The sequence below is a fragment of the Taudactylus pleione genome, unplaced genomic scaffold (assembly GCF_031769625.1).
Source record: "Taudactylus pleione unplaced genomic scaffold, aTauple2 ptg000136l, whole genome shotgun sequence".
Taxonomy (NCBI): Eukaryota; Metazoa; Chordata; class Amphibia; order Anura; family Myobatrachidae; genus Taudactylus; species Taudactylus pleione.
The window spans coordinates 1,317,087-1,334,145 of NW_028284538.1; the positions used below are offsets into that span (position 1 = coordinate 1,317,087).

The window sequence follows — 17,059 nt, forward strand, 5'->3', positions numbered from 1 at the left end:
ACACGAGAAAGCTACGAGGCTACAAACTGAATGGAAGGAGCTTTATGCATTACCTTGTGATGACCCCTCATTCTGAGCGATGCCAGAAATGCAGAGATCTCCTGTCGTACTCGCTCTTCCCTTCCTTCTTTTTGATACAGCTCTACAACTCTTGTGGCCCTAGTCTCCACATTATGAGGCCCCCAAGGGCCCAACTGGTAAGAGGTGAGAAGCAGGCCAGGAGCAAGAGGAAGTTCCTTACGATCCAACAGGAGTCGCACCCCCAAGGTATCAGCAAGGAGATTGGAAAGCTGTGGAGATCCTCCCATTGGGCAGTCCCACTGCTCCTCCAGCAATTGCTGTTGCCCTCCCAACCAGGAGAGGTAGGTAACCCGTCTCGGGGGAGAGAAGGTGTCCAAGAAAGTGCGACCCCCGCGATCAAAAGTCACCGCCTGCCTAATGAAAAGAGGAGGGGTGCATGCTGAGCTAGGTGGCCATGGGCAGAGCCAGGAATTGGAGAGGCAGAGTAGTATTTTGCCTGAAATGATAAATGGTAAGGTATGAGATATAACAAACCCATGTTTTTTTTGTTTTTCATTATTATTATTATTACACTGATACCATATTTTACAGCCATGGCCAAAAGTTTTGAGAATGACACAAGTATTGGTTTTCACAAAGTCTGCTGATTCAGTTTTTATGATGGCAATTTGCATGTATTCCAGAATGTCATGAAGAGTGAATTGCAATTAATTGCAAAGTCCCTCTTGGCCATGACAATGAACTTAGGGCCTAATTCAGAGCCGCTCGTAAGCGGCCGCTCGTTCGCCCCGAGCGATGTTCGCACATCTGCGCATGCGTATGGGTTGTAATGCGCATGCGCCAACCAGTCAGTGCGGCCGGAAATTGTGTGCTCGCAAAATAGCGAAAGCCTGCTAATTTGAGTGACAGAATGAGGCGTTTGTGGGTGGTAACAGAGGAAGGTGCTTCAAAACGGGGAGTGGAGATCCGAACGCAGGCGTGCCAAACGGTCAAAACGGGCGTTTAATGGGAGTGCATAATTAACAAAGCAGCGTCATCGACCACGTCACTTGGTTGTCTTTTAGCCTGAACTGCTCGCATGATTGCGGTAGGAACTTGCTACCACAAGAATTGCGAGCAGTTCATACGCCTTTCGATGTACTCGATTAATCTAATAAATAGCGGAGATGACGTATGATGTGAGCGGCCAAGGGGCGTGTTTACAAAATAGCGACCTCATGTTTCGTTCGCTCGCTAGAGGCGTCAACAGACCGCAAAGAGCGAGCGCTCAATTTAAATAGCCAGCCCCTTTTTCTGAACAAGCGAGCGCAAATAGCGTCCGGCTCTGAATCAGGCCCTTAATCCCAAAAACAACATTTCCACTGCATTTCAGCCCTGCCAGAAAAGGACTAGCTGACATCATGTCAGTGATTTTCTCGTTAACACAGGTGAGAGTGTTGACGAGGACAAGGCTGGAGAGCACTCTGTCATGTTTATTGATTTAGAATAACAGACTGGAAGCTTTAAAAGGAGGGTGGAGCATGAAATAATTGTTCTTCCTCTGTTAACCATGGTTACCTGCAAGGAAACACGTGCAATCATCATTGCTTTGCACAAAAAGGGTTTCACAGGCAATGATATTGCTGCTAGTAAGATTGCACCTAAATCAACCATTTATTGGATAATCAAGAACTTCAAACAGAGAGATTCAATAGTTGTGAAGAAGGCTTCAAGGTGCCCCAGAACGCCCAGGTAGCGCCAGGACCATCTCCTAAAGTTGATTCAACTGCTGGATCGGGGCACCACCAGTGCAGAGCTTGCTCAGGAATGGCAGCAGGCAGGTGTGAGTGCTTCTTCACGCACAGTGAGGCGAAGACTTTGGAGGATGGCCTGGTGTCAAGAAGGGCAGGAAAGAAGCCAATTCTTTCCAGGAAAAACATTAGGGACAGACTGATATTCAGCAAAAGGTACAGGGATTGGACTGCTGAGGACTGTGGTAAAGTTATTTTCTTTGATGAATGCCGTTTCAGATTGTTTGGGGCATCTGGAAAAACTCTTGTCCGGAAAAGGAAAGGTGAGCGTTACCATCAGTCCTGTGTCATGCCAACAGTAAAGCATCCTGAGACCATTCATGTGTGGTGTTGCTTTCTCAGCCAAGGAAGTGGGCTTACTCACAATTTTGTCTAAGAACACAGCCATGAATAAAGAATGGTACGAAAACATCCTCCAAGAGCAACTTCTCTCAACCATCCAAGATCAGTTTCATGACGCACAATGCCTTTTTCAGCACAATGGCGCACCTTGCCATAAGGCAAAAGTGATAACTAAGTGGCTCGGGGAACAAAACATTGAAATTTTGGGTACATGGCCAGGAAACTGCCCAGACCTTAATCCCATTAAGAACTTGTGGTCAATCCTCAAGAGGCAGGTGGACAACCAAAAACCCACAAATTCTGACAACCTCCAAGCATTGATTAGGCAAGAATGGGCGGCCATCAGTCAGTATGTGGCCCAGAAGTTGATTGACAGCATACCAGGGCGAATTGCAGATGTCTTGAAAAAGAAGGGTCAACACTACAAATATTGACTCTTTGCATAAACTCAATGTAATAGTCAATAAAAGCCTTTGACACTTACTGTATGAAATGCTTGTAATACTTCAGTATACCATAGTAACATTTGACAAAATGGTCTAAAAACACTGAAGCAGCAAACTTTGTGAAAACCAATACTTGTGTCATTCTCAAAACTTTTGGCCATGGCTGTACACACACACACACATATATATGTACAATATTATCTGATTGTGCCAATAATTCTCACCTTACTACACTATTTACTATTCCCACTGTCCACACTACTGCCCTCTGTACAGCAAGCCAGAGCACTGTGTAGATTCAAACAGTACCCGTCACGAATGCACACACACGCATGCATGCACAAAGACAGGCACACGCCAACATTTGTACCCCATAGGAATTAAACTGTTTTCGACTAAAGCAGAATTCAGAAATCCCCATAACCTGTCCTCAACTAAGAAGCACAAACTTGGTGGAAATGATGTGTGCAGGTGTTGATATTGTAGTTATATAGGCACACTCCAGCAGATGACTCAGTTACTTAACCAGTGGTGTTGGTTTATTGATAGATGACATGTACAGCCGTACTCACTGTTACATGTACACTGGTAATGGAGCGAATCCGGTGTGTGTATGCTGTTTGCAGGTTGTGGGACAGGATGCTAGAACAGCTTTATATGCAGGTATACACTGAGGCCTCTTACTTGGAGCTAAGCAGGAGACTTTTGTCTTCCACCATGACTATCTACACAGTACTAAGATGGCTGCAATCACATGTGCAGGAGCACATCGGGCTAGAGGACAGACCTCCCTACAGACTCTGGGTCCTAGTGCCTAGCATGTATGCACAGAGGGGTGACAGTGCAGGAGTGCACTGCTTTCTAAAAAAAACAACTGTAGACCTAATATTCACCTATTGTAAGAGCAGATTAAACCCTAATATGTTTACCCCTTTTGGTTTCCTTCTTACAGAGTTGCTACCCTAAGCTCCCTAGAACATTCACACATTGGGGTAGATGTATCAAACCTTGGTGAGAGCTAAAGTACCAACCAATCAGCTTCTAACTGTCATTTTACAGGTGTTTGAAGAATGACACTTAGTAACTGATTGGTTGGTACTTTATCTCTCTCCACTTTATCACTCTCCAAGCTTTGATCCATCTCGCCTTGACTCTTCCTCTTGCAGAGACACGTTCTCTCAGACACACACTTATTCTACACGCTGCCATTAAACTTCCACATCATGGCCTCCTTCCCTGCCCCAACAAGTTTTCATTAAGCGTCTTACCAGGACACTGTCTAGCACCCTCCAGAAGGATGGATATGGAAAGGCTGGGAGCCCCAAAGATACAAATTGTGGTGGTATCCATGGTATGACCTGGGTGAGAGCAGAGAACAGAAAAATGTGTTTTGAATTGGTTGCCATTGCCAACACATAAAGGTGGTTTCTTTATTCAAATATATCTATTATATATATATATATATATATATATATATATATATTTCATTGATCAAAATCAGATTGATGCTATTAAATGACAAAGAGCTCAACTGTAGCTAACCACTTAACTGACGTTTTTTTTCTGGTAAAACCGGTCAGAAATTGCTGGGTCCACAGGAGAGTACGGGGAGTCAGAGGAGATCCGTTCTGCTCATGTTTAGAACAGATTTCTTCTTTAAAAACACAGCGAGGCAATGCGGTCACACCTTGTCAGCTGAAGCACAGTTGGCTCCGTTGGCTCCGTTCGCATCCCATGCGACCGCATCAGTTAAGTGGTTAAATAAGTACTTCTGGGTATATTGAATAAAGAGTACTTAGCCATATTCCAATGTTTTCATGATATTCTGGCAAAATTAAGTAAATTACATTTTTATTAATGCTACAGTATTATGCCAGAGATCTCACCAATATTCACTAAAATACCTCTGTCCTCATAGTTCTTATGTGGACAGTAACATGGGACTATTTAATAATTTCAGCAAAGCTTAGCTCTTCAGAGCTTGTCTGCAGTACTAATGTTATCTGAAGATGGTATTAGCCAGTTTTCCCTATGGAACCCCAGCCGTAGAGGGATCTTCTTACACCACTCTCCGCTCCATCCTTCCAGTTGACCGGGTCCCAGGGCAGAATGGGAGACCAGCTGACCGGAAGTAGGACATCACCGGAGCCCTGATCACTATTTTTTTTTTTTTAAGCAGTGTATCAGGATGTGGTCTGTTTAGACCACACAGCTGATCACTGGGGCCGGCTCCGGGCTCTGGTCTGCCTTTTAGAGCAGGAGCCCGGTAACCGGGGAGACCCTGGATAACACCATCTCCTGGTGGCGTTATTATCACATGGCTTTCCCCGGTATTTTTTCACAATTTATTTTTAGTAACTTTGGCCAGATCACATTCCCCATTACAATGATGGGAAATGTGATCTGATTACTAAAAATATGTGATAATTAGGGGTTGGAGTAGGATTTTACAAATTCTACTCCAATTGCCCTTTAGTAACTTTAGGTGATACTAAAATAATGTAAAAAGGGTGTGAAAACACCCTTTTTCACATTACTTTAGTCAAAATAATGATAATAAATAGAGCCCTATAAGAGTGGTATAGCTATCTTATAAAATGGTCCTGTTCAAGTTCTTTGAAGAGATCATCATTGTACCAGTCATCTTTAGTGAAGATTGATTTCAGGTCCTTTAAGGCATGTGTTAAACTTAATTCTGCCATTTATTTTCATTTTCTGTCAGGTATTTGTATTACAGAGTAGTTACACTTGTGGAGTGATACTGCTAAGGCTTTGTGATGAGGTTTTGGCCACAGTGGGATATTATGGTCACTAGGAGGAAGTATATACTGGTCACCTAAACAACCCGACTGGTTGCGTTCCAAGGAGAGGAAGTATGGTGTGAGTGCAGCGCACGCCATCGGGCTGTGCTAGATGTATATATTATGCTTCATAGGTGAGATTTTGTATTCCTATCATTAGCCTTAAAGGTGTTGTTAATGATTAAAGGGGTGGTACTATACTTTGCAGATGGGTATATATATGGGGATTGTATAACTTGACATTGTATCTTGACAAAGGACCGAAAACGTCGATGCTGTAAATTTTTTACTGGTATGAAATAAATTTGAATTCTTAAGAAGACTGGTGAGTGCACCCCTGATATATATATGTATATATATATATATATATATATATATATTCACAATTTTATTGTCCTGCAACATTGTGCAACAGACAGGAAGTAGATGCACCTTTTACAAGCATTTGCCAAAACCAGCCAAAATCAAACATGTTGCCCTGGCTACTCTCTTGAGCAGTGTGTTTGCCATATACCTGTGCGGGGTTCATTGCTCCTGTCTTCTGTCTCGGGAAGTCCCGCATTAATCAGAATTTTCTGCAGGTCTTCGTAGCTCTCAGTGATATTCGGATGGTGCTGCCATTCATCACCCCCATTCTTTTTTCCTTGTGATAACTCTGTGGTTGGACCTCTTCCCCATGGAGGACCATTAGGAGCAATGCCGGGTACACACACCTCATTTTTATCTCCATCTTTGGAGTACATTGGATGATCCAGTATGAGCTGGTCAAGGGACAGCTGAAGGAGAACAGGTTGGGGAGGGGGACACACAAAAATGGAAGCAAAGTAAAATAAGGACCAGATAAGCAGAACAACAACGCACGTTGGATAGGTCCCTCGTGATATCTTTCTAAGAAGCACTTATGTTTAGGATAATGACAAAGAAACACTAACAACTAATCAGCTTATGAGACAGACAACAGATATAAGGAGCCAAACACAAACTGACAAGTGTGAGAAAGAAATGGGCAAAGTAAGACAACCATAGGGTGATTAAACAATTATATTCTACTTACCATCGTTATTTTCCTCCTGAAATTCAAACAAACATTGGCAGTTACTGTCACTTTAATCAATTAACATAGAAATCATGTCACACTGTGATTACAATAAATTGTGGGCCTGATTCTGACTCGGATGTAAGTGGAAATGCGGATGGATCTTGTGGATTTCAGCGTACTATACAATTGCAATAGTAACATAACATATCGGCAACTGTGCGTGTGCTGGATCAAGCATACACACACAGTCAGAGATCAATAGTGTGTACGGATTGATCCAACCTCACTTTCTGTGAATTCAGGTAGTATTATGAGAGCAGTGCTGGATTAATGACAGGGTGGAGGGGGCGGTCGCAGCGGGACCTTCATACACGGAAGTCCCCCACACATACCCCCTACTGGGGCACACTGGCTTCATGACCCTGCGCAACTGTGCAGTGCAGCTGGGACTCAGAGGAACAGCATTGGGCAGATATCACTGGTGGACATTAGAAGGGATTGAATGGATTGCGAGCATGGGGTGGGAATTGTATGGGGCCCCCACAAGCTAGTTGCCCATGGGTCTCCAGAAAACCTTAATCTGGCCCTGCATGGGACAAAGGGCCTGATTCAAAGATGTACAGAATTGCAGATCCGCACACAAGCAGCTGTGCAGTTCCATCCATCTAAAATGCAAAACTCAGCAAGAGATGTCTATAGGAAACAGATACCTCCTTGTTGCATCTGCGATCTCAGCGCAGCGATGATCTCGCAGTCTGGGATCACCATCGTGACTATCGGTCTTGATGTTTGCCCTTTTGGCCAGGCTGTGGTAGCTGAAGCTTACCGCAGTCTGACCGGGTCCTGGCAGCTTGCAAGGCCAGGAAATCTGCGTCCACTGATGCAGACCCTAGCCTTATCCCTCCCGGAAAATGGTCTCCCATTTCCAGGAACGCAGCCCAGGAACGCCCCCGCCCCACCCCCCCAAATGCTGCAGTCTGTCAATCAGTCTGCGGCTGGGAGACATTAGAGGGATGCACATGCGCAGTCCTCTAACAATCGCATCGGGTTAGCGTACATCTCTGTATCAGGCCCAGAATTACGACCAGTATGATTATAGACACTACTCTATTCTCCACATATGTACTTAGCTAATTTTGAAGCAATATTATAATAAAAAAATAACAAAACAATTCTGGAGAGCAGGCGTAGGCAGCCAAGGATGTGTTAAACAACACCTGCGGAGTCCGGCTCTCTCCTACTGCACACACTGCATTGCTCTTCCCCCTCCTGCTCCAACTCCTTCAACTCACAGACTTTTCGGCATGCCACACCCTCTCTAAAAATGTGCACTCAAGTCTGGTAGGCATACTCAGCCAAGCCTGGAGCACTGGTTTTTGTAACATCTGCCACACAGAGAGAAAAAAAACACTATCCCTGCTGTAGGGCGCAGCAATCATGCTGATACAGATGAAAGGACCATCTTTCCCTCAGTTATGTCCCTATTTATGAGGACATAAAGTGGCAGATGCAACACTAAACTAATCAAGAAAATAGTTGGACTAAAATAAGGAAATACGGACCTCCTGCAATATTGATAACAATCAGATTATTAATTAAAAATGTGCTAAAAGCATTGAAGCCTATATCATAGCTCCCAACGTTTGTAGCAGCTGGAATGGGGCATGAAAGCACATTAGAGGTAATGTGAATATGCATCTCCGGGGCATGGTCATGTGTCACGGTACTGTGCCCAGCACTACCACTGTGACACATGTTCCCTTACTTTGCAAGCCCCTTAAATGCCATGCGCACCATGTCAGATGTGACAGTACCATTCAATGCTACTTAGAGATGGTCATCAACCATAAATGGTTCCTAACCATCGATGGTTTCCTGACCACCAATGGTTACGTTTTATCATCGACAAGGGAGTTCTAATGGCAAAATTGCTTTGCTTGTATGCCTGGCCATGCTCCTCGTTCCTCTGCACATGCACAGACCTGAACCATCGATGGTTTAACCACCGATGATTTCACACCAATGGTTAAAAAACATCTACCAAGATGATTGACCCATCAATGGTCATTCCTACTGCTGCTCTTTTTGGAAAGGAGGGACAAGATAAATATGTGGCATTGCAGGGCATCATCATGCATGACAGAGCTTGCCCACCTCTTTTGACATGTAGCACCACCCCCATCCTGTTCCCTTCTCTGAAAAGTTACCTTAATGCAACATGGTAATGATAGGTCCCAGGGATTTGAATATACTTCCAAACATCAAAGCAGTATCAGGACAAAACAGTCCCGTTCAGGAAGTAGGTGCGGAACCCTCTAATCAGGAATGTTCTGTCTAAATCGGGACAGATGACCATTATGCCATATCTCCTGCTTCCTCTCTGAATGTATTATCTGTCCAGTCACTGATAGTGTAGCACCTTACACAGTGTATTTAACGGTGTTGATATAGAAATTACATGGCTTACTGTATTATAATTTTGAGGACTGTGATTAAGGGGTCTATGTACTAAGGGCCTGATTCAGAGCCGGACGCAATTAGCGCTCGCTCGTCCAGAAAATAGGGGTGGCTATTCAAATCAACCATTCGCTCTTTGCGGTCTGTTCACGCCTCTAGGTCTGAACGAGCGAACAAAACTTGCGGTCGTTTTTTGAAAAAATACGCCCCCTGGCCGCTCGCATCCGCTATTTATTAGATTAATCGAGTACATCGACCAGGGTATGAACTGCTCGCTATTCTTGGGGTTGCTTTTTGCTACCACAATTTTGCGAGCAGTTCTGGCTATAAAATAACCCAGTGACGTGGTCAATGACGCTGCTGTTTTAATTATGCACACCCATAAAACGCCCCTTTTGACCTTTAAGCACGCCTGTGTTCGGATCTCCACTCCCAGTTTTCAAGCACCTTCCCCCGTTACCACCCACATACGCCTACTCCTGTCACTCAAATTATCATTCATTCGTTATTTTGCGAGCACATGAATTTTGACCGCACTGGTTCGCGCATGTGTATAACGATCCGTACGCATGCGCAGTTGGGTAAACATCGCTTGGAGCGAACGAGCAGCTGCTTACGAGCGGCTCTGAATCAGGCCCTAAGTCTTGGAGAGAGATAAAGTGGATGGAGATAAGGACCAACCTAAAGCCCCTGTAATTTTTCAAATACAGCCTGTAAAGTGACAGTTAGGAGCTGATTGGTTGATACTTTATATGCAATCTACTTTATCTCTCTCCAAGGTTTAATACATAGACCCCTTACTCACTATGAAAAAGCAACCTCTCCCATTTGTCAGCAAGCACTATACCGATCATAGAGTTCTGTACAGTATATCCAGGTTTCTAGCTACGTACATTGTTTGCAGCCTAGAAACAAACCAATGGTAAAGATATATGCAATACTGTAGCCCAGAAATTGATTTCTTCTCTGTAATTCTAGGAAACCATACAGTATAAAGAGGTCACAGCGAATCGGTACACAGAAATCAACACTTTTATTCATTTGTTAACTAGGAAGTAGGAACCTCATTTACCTATTTAATATTTAACTTTCTAACTGACAGCACTTTCATTGTTCCTTGCTTTAGCTTATATGTTCTGTACAGTGGGCCTGATTCAGAGCCGCTCGTAAGCGGCCGCTCGTTCGCTCCGAGCGATGTTCGCACATCTGCACATGCGTATGGGTTTTAGTACGCATGCGCGAACCAGTCAGTGCGGTCGAAAATCGTGTGCTCGCAAAATAGCGAATGCCTACTAATTTGAGTGACAGAATGAGGCGTTTGTGGGTGGTAACAGGGGAAGGTGCTTGAAAACGGGGAGTGGAGATCCGAACGCAGGCGTGCCAAACGGTCAAAATGGGCGTTTTAAGGGTGAGCATAATTAACAAAGCAGCGTCATTGACCACATCACTTGGTTGTCTTTTAGCCTGAACTGCTCGCATGATTGCGGTAGGAAAATCCAACCACAAGCACTGCGAGCAGTTCATACGCCTTTCAATGTACTCGATTAATCAAATAAATAGCAGAGATGACGTAGGATGCGAGCAGCCAGGGGGCGTTTTTTCCTAAATAGTGAGCGCATGTTTTGTTCGCTCGTTCAGACATAGAGGCGTCAACAGACCGCAAAGAGCGAGTGCTTAATTTAAATAGCCAGCCCCTTTTTATGAACGAGCGTCCGCAAATAGCGTCCGCCTCTGAATCAGGCCCAGTATGTCATTGGTTATCGCAGGTGCCGCTGTCAGTTAGGTGTAGCGGCATGGTTTGTGCGGATACTTCTTGGTGTATGGTATTGTACGTGGAACCACCACATGTAGGGGGCGATGCACAGTTCAACAAAAGACTGTTGTGAAGACGGAAATTGCGTGTGATTGAACTGCGCATGGTCAGATTAATTAGAGTCATACACATCTCCGTTGCATCGCCACTAATGGCTGAAGGAGTGTAATTGGGTGGTAACAAGGTGTCCGCATGTAGGCTAAGTTTATCGAGTGCGTGCTGAAGGCTTGCCAACGAAATGGTGGGCAATGCAGAGTTCTGCATAGGCACACTTACAACTTGGACCACAGATAGAGCTGGTACAAATGCGCACTGGTAATGACGATGGCTATGAAACGTATGAATAGGAGCAGTGTGGGGCGCAAATATCCACATTTAGTTCTGGACATGCAACTACAGCCAACTCACGTTCAACTCTGCATCGTCCCCACTGAGGGCCTGCTTCAGAGGTTTGCGGAACGCTGATGTTCACATCATTCTCTGATATTTGAAGATCTGCACAGGAGCCATACTGCACATGTGCAGAGCAGGTCCTACGATGTCGCTCGCAGTGCCCCAAAAGCCGTAGTTTGATTGGAATGCTGCTGGCATTTGGAGGCGGCAATGGGCAGCGTTCCAGGAACCAGGGGAGTCTTGGCCCCGTTTTCTGGGCATGCCGAAGCCAGTGGCTGTGTGCTTGGGCGCATCTTCACTGGCCACAGCTGCGGCATCCCGAGTAACCTGAGGGTCACGATGTCTGACGTTCACGCAGATGATCCGATTCTGCATCTATAGATGCAACCATCGCATCAGAGAAGCCTGCAGTGGGCGTATTTTTACTTAAGATGCCAACTGCAGCTTTTGCATATTTTTGCACAGTCGCAGCGGCTGTGCTATAGCCTCCATCTTTAAATCAGACCTTGAGACCGATCAGTATTTTTTTTTATCAGTATCCCCCAACTGCCAGGAAACTAGCACAGTGGCTGTATCCATGAACATGTACTCTATCCCACAATACCTAGATGGTTATTCCATGGTATATCACATCTTATTAATTTAGGCAGGGTCCTATACCTCCTGTTTATTGTTATTTTATGTTATTGTTTATATCCCGGTAACATGACTATATAGCGCTGAGTACTATGGGCCTGATTCATTACCGATTGCAAGTGCGATTACACACGCAGACGGCCGATTGTTGCTTTCTGCACATGCGTATGCATAACTGCGATCAGACTGCAATAGCAGTGACTACGCAGACCCATCGCAGAGTGATTGACAGGAAGTGAGCATTTGGGAGTGGTGACGGGGGGGGGTGGTCGGCGAATCACAGGCGTGCCAGTGCGCTTGAACGCCATTACAATTAGCACTGATATGCAGTTTGGGCTTTCACTGCGTGCGATGAGGTTAGCAAATTCTGAGTAAGGTCTGACCTTGTGCAACTGCGTATGAGGCTCCAATGGTACTCGATGTTACCGATGGTTTTGCAGACTTGAAAGTATTACAGATGTAAGGGGAAGTGGGCGTCCTTATGTTAGGCTGCGACGGCATTGCGATTGCAAACATTAGCATATCTTCACAGTAGGACTGTGTACGTAATCGCAGCTGTGATTGCAATAGCGATCCGTAATAAATAAGGCCCTATGTTGGTAATTTATTAATAAGAAATAATAATAGTAATAATAATATTAATAATAATATTTTTGGACACTGGAAATCATTCAATTAGAATGTTGATAAATGTGTTACAGGACTCTAGATTAACAACATGAATGGGTCTAGCTCCTTATACCAGATTTGCTACTCTTAATTGTTTCCAATTTAGAACAATCACATATCAATAAAATAATAGTTTGGAATTTTGGGAACCTTTTAAGCCGGGTACACACTACCCAATTATCGGGCCGATCAGCCGACAATGATATGATCGGCCCGATAATTGGATAGTGTGTTTGTATGAGCAGTAGCCGATAAACAGCTTCAAACGCTCCTGCAGCGGGCGGTTTGGGAGACCGGGATCTGGTGTCACGCACATGCTATCTCGTCCCCGATGTCCCAATCCCGTGGCAAACATCGGAAGAAAGTGTAAACTGAGCTAAAAATTTATCAGGCCGTAAGGGTACTCACCAATTTGATGACCGTTCTGTCGGCTCGGAGCGTTTATCGGATCGGCAGAATTTATCGCATAGTGTGTATATGACATTGTTATCTTTTTTATCTATAGAGCACCAACATATTATGCAGAATCAGAGTGCAATGTATTTATTCACATTAGGACCTGCTCAAGTGGAGTTTACAATGTAATCTCCTTTCAAAGGGCATATAATCTTGGGCCAATTCAAACAGTAGCCAGTTAACCAAGCTGTAACTTATGTTTGAACAGTGGTAGGAAGTCCACACTAAACACAAGGAGAATATGCAATCGTTAATGCAGCTAGAATCTTAATTGATTCAAACCCAGCCCATTAAGATGACCGTAGCACAGTGGAGATAAAAGCTGCCTGACTCACGCCGCTGTGGCTATGGGACTGATTCCTATCAATGTCTGTGTAATATAGGAGCTAAAGTGGACTGAGATAAAGTACCAACCATTCAGCTCCTTACTGTCACTTTACAGACTGTGGGGTCTATTTAATAAACCTTGGATGGAGATAACGTGGATGGAAATAAAGTATCAGCCAATCAGCTCCTAACTGTCATGTCACAGGCTGTTGGTTGGTACTTTATCCCCGTCCACTTTATATCCATCCAAGGCCTAGTAAATAGACCCCTGTGTTTAAAATGTGACGGTTAGGAGGTGATTGGATGGTACTTTATCTCTGTCCACTTTATCTCTCTCTAAGGCTTAGAACATAGACCTCATAGATTGTAAACTCCATTGGGACAGGAACTTACAGTATGTGAATGATTACATAGTCTCTTTATAGTGCTATAAAATATGTAGGTGTAATATAAATAATGGTTAGTAGTAAATATAATGTTATTTTACTTAGGGTAGTAGGCAGTAGTTGTCAGGATGATACGGATACCTACTGAAATGCAAGCAATATTTTGTAGCATCTGGGGTGAAAGAATCACTGGTATTCATAATTTCCAAACATTAGAATAATAACCGAGTAGCCAAGCCACCTACATATCTGCATTTTAATAAAAAAAACTCTGCAATACAGATCTAAGGGCACAGACTTGTTCCTCCCTTGTCTATGAGGTTACGGTGTGTATGCCCCTGCCTGTACCCATTGCTACTGTACATTATGACCTTCTGCCGCACCAGGACTGATCACTAGAATGGCTACTGCACTTCACTGGGGTCCTGGTAGCTCACATTGTGTATTTCTGCACTTATTGTATCTAGCTATTCCCTAAATCCGCATAAACACAGACTCTTCCTTTCCCTTATAGACCCCCACTGTGATTGAATACTTAATGCCAAATTTACATCAGCTGATATCCAGATATTTATATAAAATGCAAAAGTGCTATGATGTTACAACGCAACAGGTTAAAGCTCACAGATCGGTAAATAAGCAGCAAAGAGAAGACATATAAACATATATATATATATGTAAATATATATTACAAAAAAGTAAAAATAAAGGAAAGTGACTGCACACTCCATTCATTCTACAGGCATTCCATCAGGGCTAGGGTGCCTATTACTGTATAGCTACAATAAGAGAAGTTCTCACCTCTAAGTGTCCTCACTGAAACAACGACAGGTAAAGGGAGACCTCAGCAGACAGACAGGCACAGGGAAAGAGCTCCAGGGGATTAGAACGTCTCTTTAAATCCTGCTCCCCCGCCTGCCCCCTCCTTGTTAGGCTTTACTTGAGCTGCTCCCAGCTGTCACTCAGCCAGGGCCATATCAGCGGGTCAGAGGCACAGCAGTGCCCATCAATCATACTACTGCTGCTGTGATATTGTGAACTTATTCCATTACACACAGAGCTGTGCCCTGCTTCATCTCTGCTATTCCTGTACTAAACGCACACCCTCAGCTGCTAGCGTACTGAACAAGCCACCATTCATTTGCTCTCTGTCTCTCTCTCTTTCTCTCTCTCTCTCTCCCCCACTCCTCCTTTTTCTAGAAACATAGAATTTGACGGCAGATAAGAACCACTTTGCCCATCTGATCTGCCCCTTTTTTAACCTTTTTGGTAACCCCAACCCTATATATACCGTGAAGCAGGGTTGTATCTATAATGGGTGCAGGGTGTGTGGGGAACACAGGCCCCTTGGTCCAGGGGAGCCCCGCACCGCACCCCCTGCACCCACAATATTACTTACTTCTCCGGAGTCCCACGTCGGCGCGGAGGTCCAGCGCTGTACGGACCCCTGCGTAATGGCCGCGGTGGCCATTTTCCCGTCATTTGTGCATGCGCAGTAAAGGGAAAATGGCCACCGCGGCCATTTTCCCGGTGACCTGTACATTCATTATAGACTCTGGGCACACTCTAGTGCACAGAGGCTATAACTCCGGCGCTGGGCGCGCACAGCTCAGTGCGCTGCCGGCCGCTGGGCGGAGAGGAGGGGGCCCATGTTGGAGACTGCACACTGGCCCCCTCCTCTCTAGAAACGCCCCTGCCGTGAAGTAATTTTTCCTCAAATTTCCCCTGAACCTACCGCCCTCCAGTGTCAGTGCATGTCCTTGTGTTCTAACGCTCATCTTCCTTTGAAGAATGCTTCCCTCCTGTGCCTTGATAATACTGTTGCTATATTTGATCGAAACTATACATATTAAGATCTTTTAGTCTTTCCTGGTAAGTTTTGTCATGTAGGCCATGCACCATATTAGTTGCCCTTCTTTGTAGATGTCATTACCCAACAGAAGCCTATGGGCTTCTTATCGTATTTCTTCTGGGAGGGATCCAATCGTATCCCTCCTAGTGTCCCCTGCAGCACATGCGCAGAGGGACTTCTGGGTAATAAACCCAGAAGTCCCTAGTAGTATAGAGCACACTTTTCTGCAAACTCAAAAGTGACAGGTGCCCCGCCCACTCTCCTCCCATGACACGCCCACTCTCTGCCCTAAACCTGCCTATATCACTACTCCTGACACTCCCTGTTTTACGTCCCTTATTATATAAATGTCATATAAATTTGATATCCTATTAATATTAACTGTATATAAATTTTATATGTGGTTGATAATAATGTGCTATCAAATTAATATTGCATACTATATGATGATATTAATGGGGTATCAAATTAATATGGTATTTATCTAAAATGTGTAATTCGTAATGCATTATTGACAGCTTATAATGAATATTATTAACCCCTATTAGAGTAATAAGTGGATTATGTCTACAATCAAAAACCTTGGCATGTGACGCCACGCTGCTAGCCGGAAAATGCGGATGAAAAAAGCGTATTACACGGTATTAAATCGGGTAGTTATAGTGGCGTTGATAAGTTTTATGCTGCAAATAAAGGCTGGTTTAAAAGAACCGATTATTAACCCTTAGATAATGTATTTAAAAGACCATGGCCCTCATTCAGAGCCGTACGCTCTGAGCAGAGCGCACACTCTGAATGAGGGCCGGCCTCCATGAAAATGGAGCGTCCTCCTGGACGCTCGTATAGCTGTGGGTGACCACCCACAGGCTATACGAGCGTGCAGTTTGATGGCCGCGATGGTCTTGACCATCGCGACCATCGAAACTGCGAGCCGGAGCCTGCGGTTGAGGTTTTCAACCGCAAGCTCCGGAGTGATTTTGGCTCTATCAGAGCCAAAATCACTCCCACTGACATCACTAGTGATGTCAGTGGGCTGGCTTCTGACGGGAGGCGTTCCCGTGGGAACGCCCCCGTCAGGGAGGCACGCCCCTGGCACGCCTACCAAAGGGGGTGTGCTGTCAATCAACATTGACAGCACGCCCCCTTTGATCAGACACAACGAGCGAAGGACTTTCCTTCGCTCGTCGCGTCTGGCGCATGCGCACGACGGAGCTCCCTCCGTCGTGCGCATGCTCAGTCCAGAACATCGACCCACATGCGAGCGGACAGCCGCTTGCGAGTGGGTCTGAATCAGGCCCCATATGAACATTCGGCGTTTAGCAATAAAAGTAAAAAGCAGAATAATACAGATATATAGACATTTTACAGGACTTCATGTACAGCCGTAATAACACATACCACAGAACGATTAAGTGTACGCCGTGTGAAATGATTCCCTCTAACGTATTGTGAATTTTCAAGGCAACGAACGGCGAATACTTTAAAGCCAGTAAACACACCCCGCATTGACTGTGTATAATGAATATTGTTAATATCTAGGCAAACCGAACATTTAAAATCTATATGAACAGTCGGTAGATGATTCAGGATTTTAGAAGGGTTACGTTCGATGAGTTGCTTAAAACATCTTC

The 17,059-nt window shown here is 44.6% G+C and overlaps 1 protein-coding gene across 1 annotated transcript in view; it reads right to left on the reverse strand.

Annotated features, from left to right (window-relative positions):
* The window catches only part of CARNS1 (carnosine synthase 1), a 37,778-nt gene extending 23,111 nt beyond the window's left edge, over positions 1–14,667 (reverse strand). Inside the window, exons 1-5 of the mRNA XM_088473486.1 lie at positions 14,378–14,667; positions 6,455–6,470; positions 5,915–6,176; positions 3,868–3,957; positions 54–517 (exon numbers count right to left, since the gene is read on the reverse strand). Of these exons, the coding sequence (XP_088329612.1) occupies positions 54–517; positions 3,868–3,957; positions 5,915–6,176; positions 6,455–6,457 (819 nt within the window). The 5' untranslated portion in view covers positions 6,458–6,470; positions 14,378–14,667. The remainder of the gene's footprint in view (positions 1–53; positions 518–3,867; positions 3,958–5,914; positions 6,177–6,454; positions 6,471–14,377) is intronic.
* Between the last annotated feature and the right edge of the window lie 2,392 nt (positions 14,668–17,059).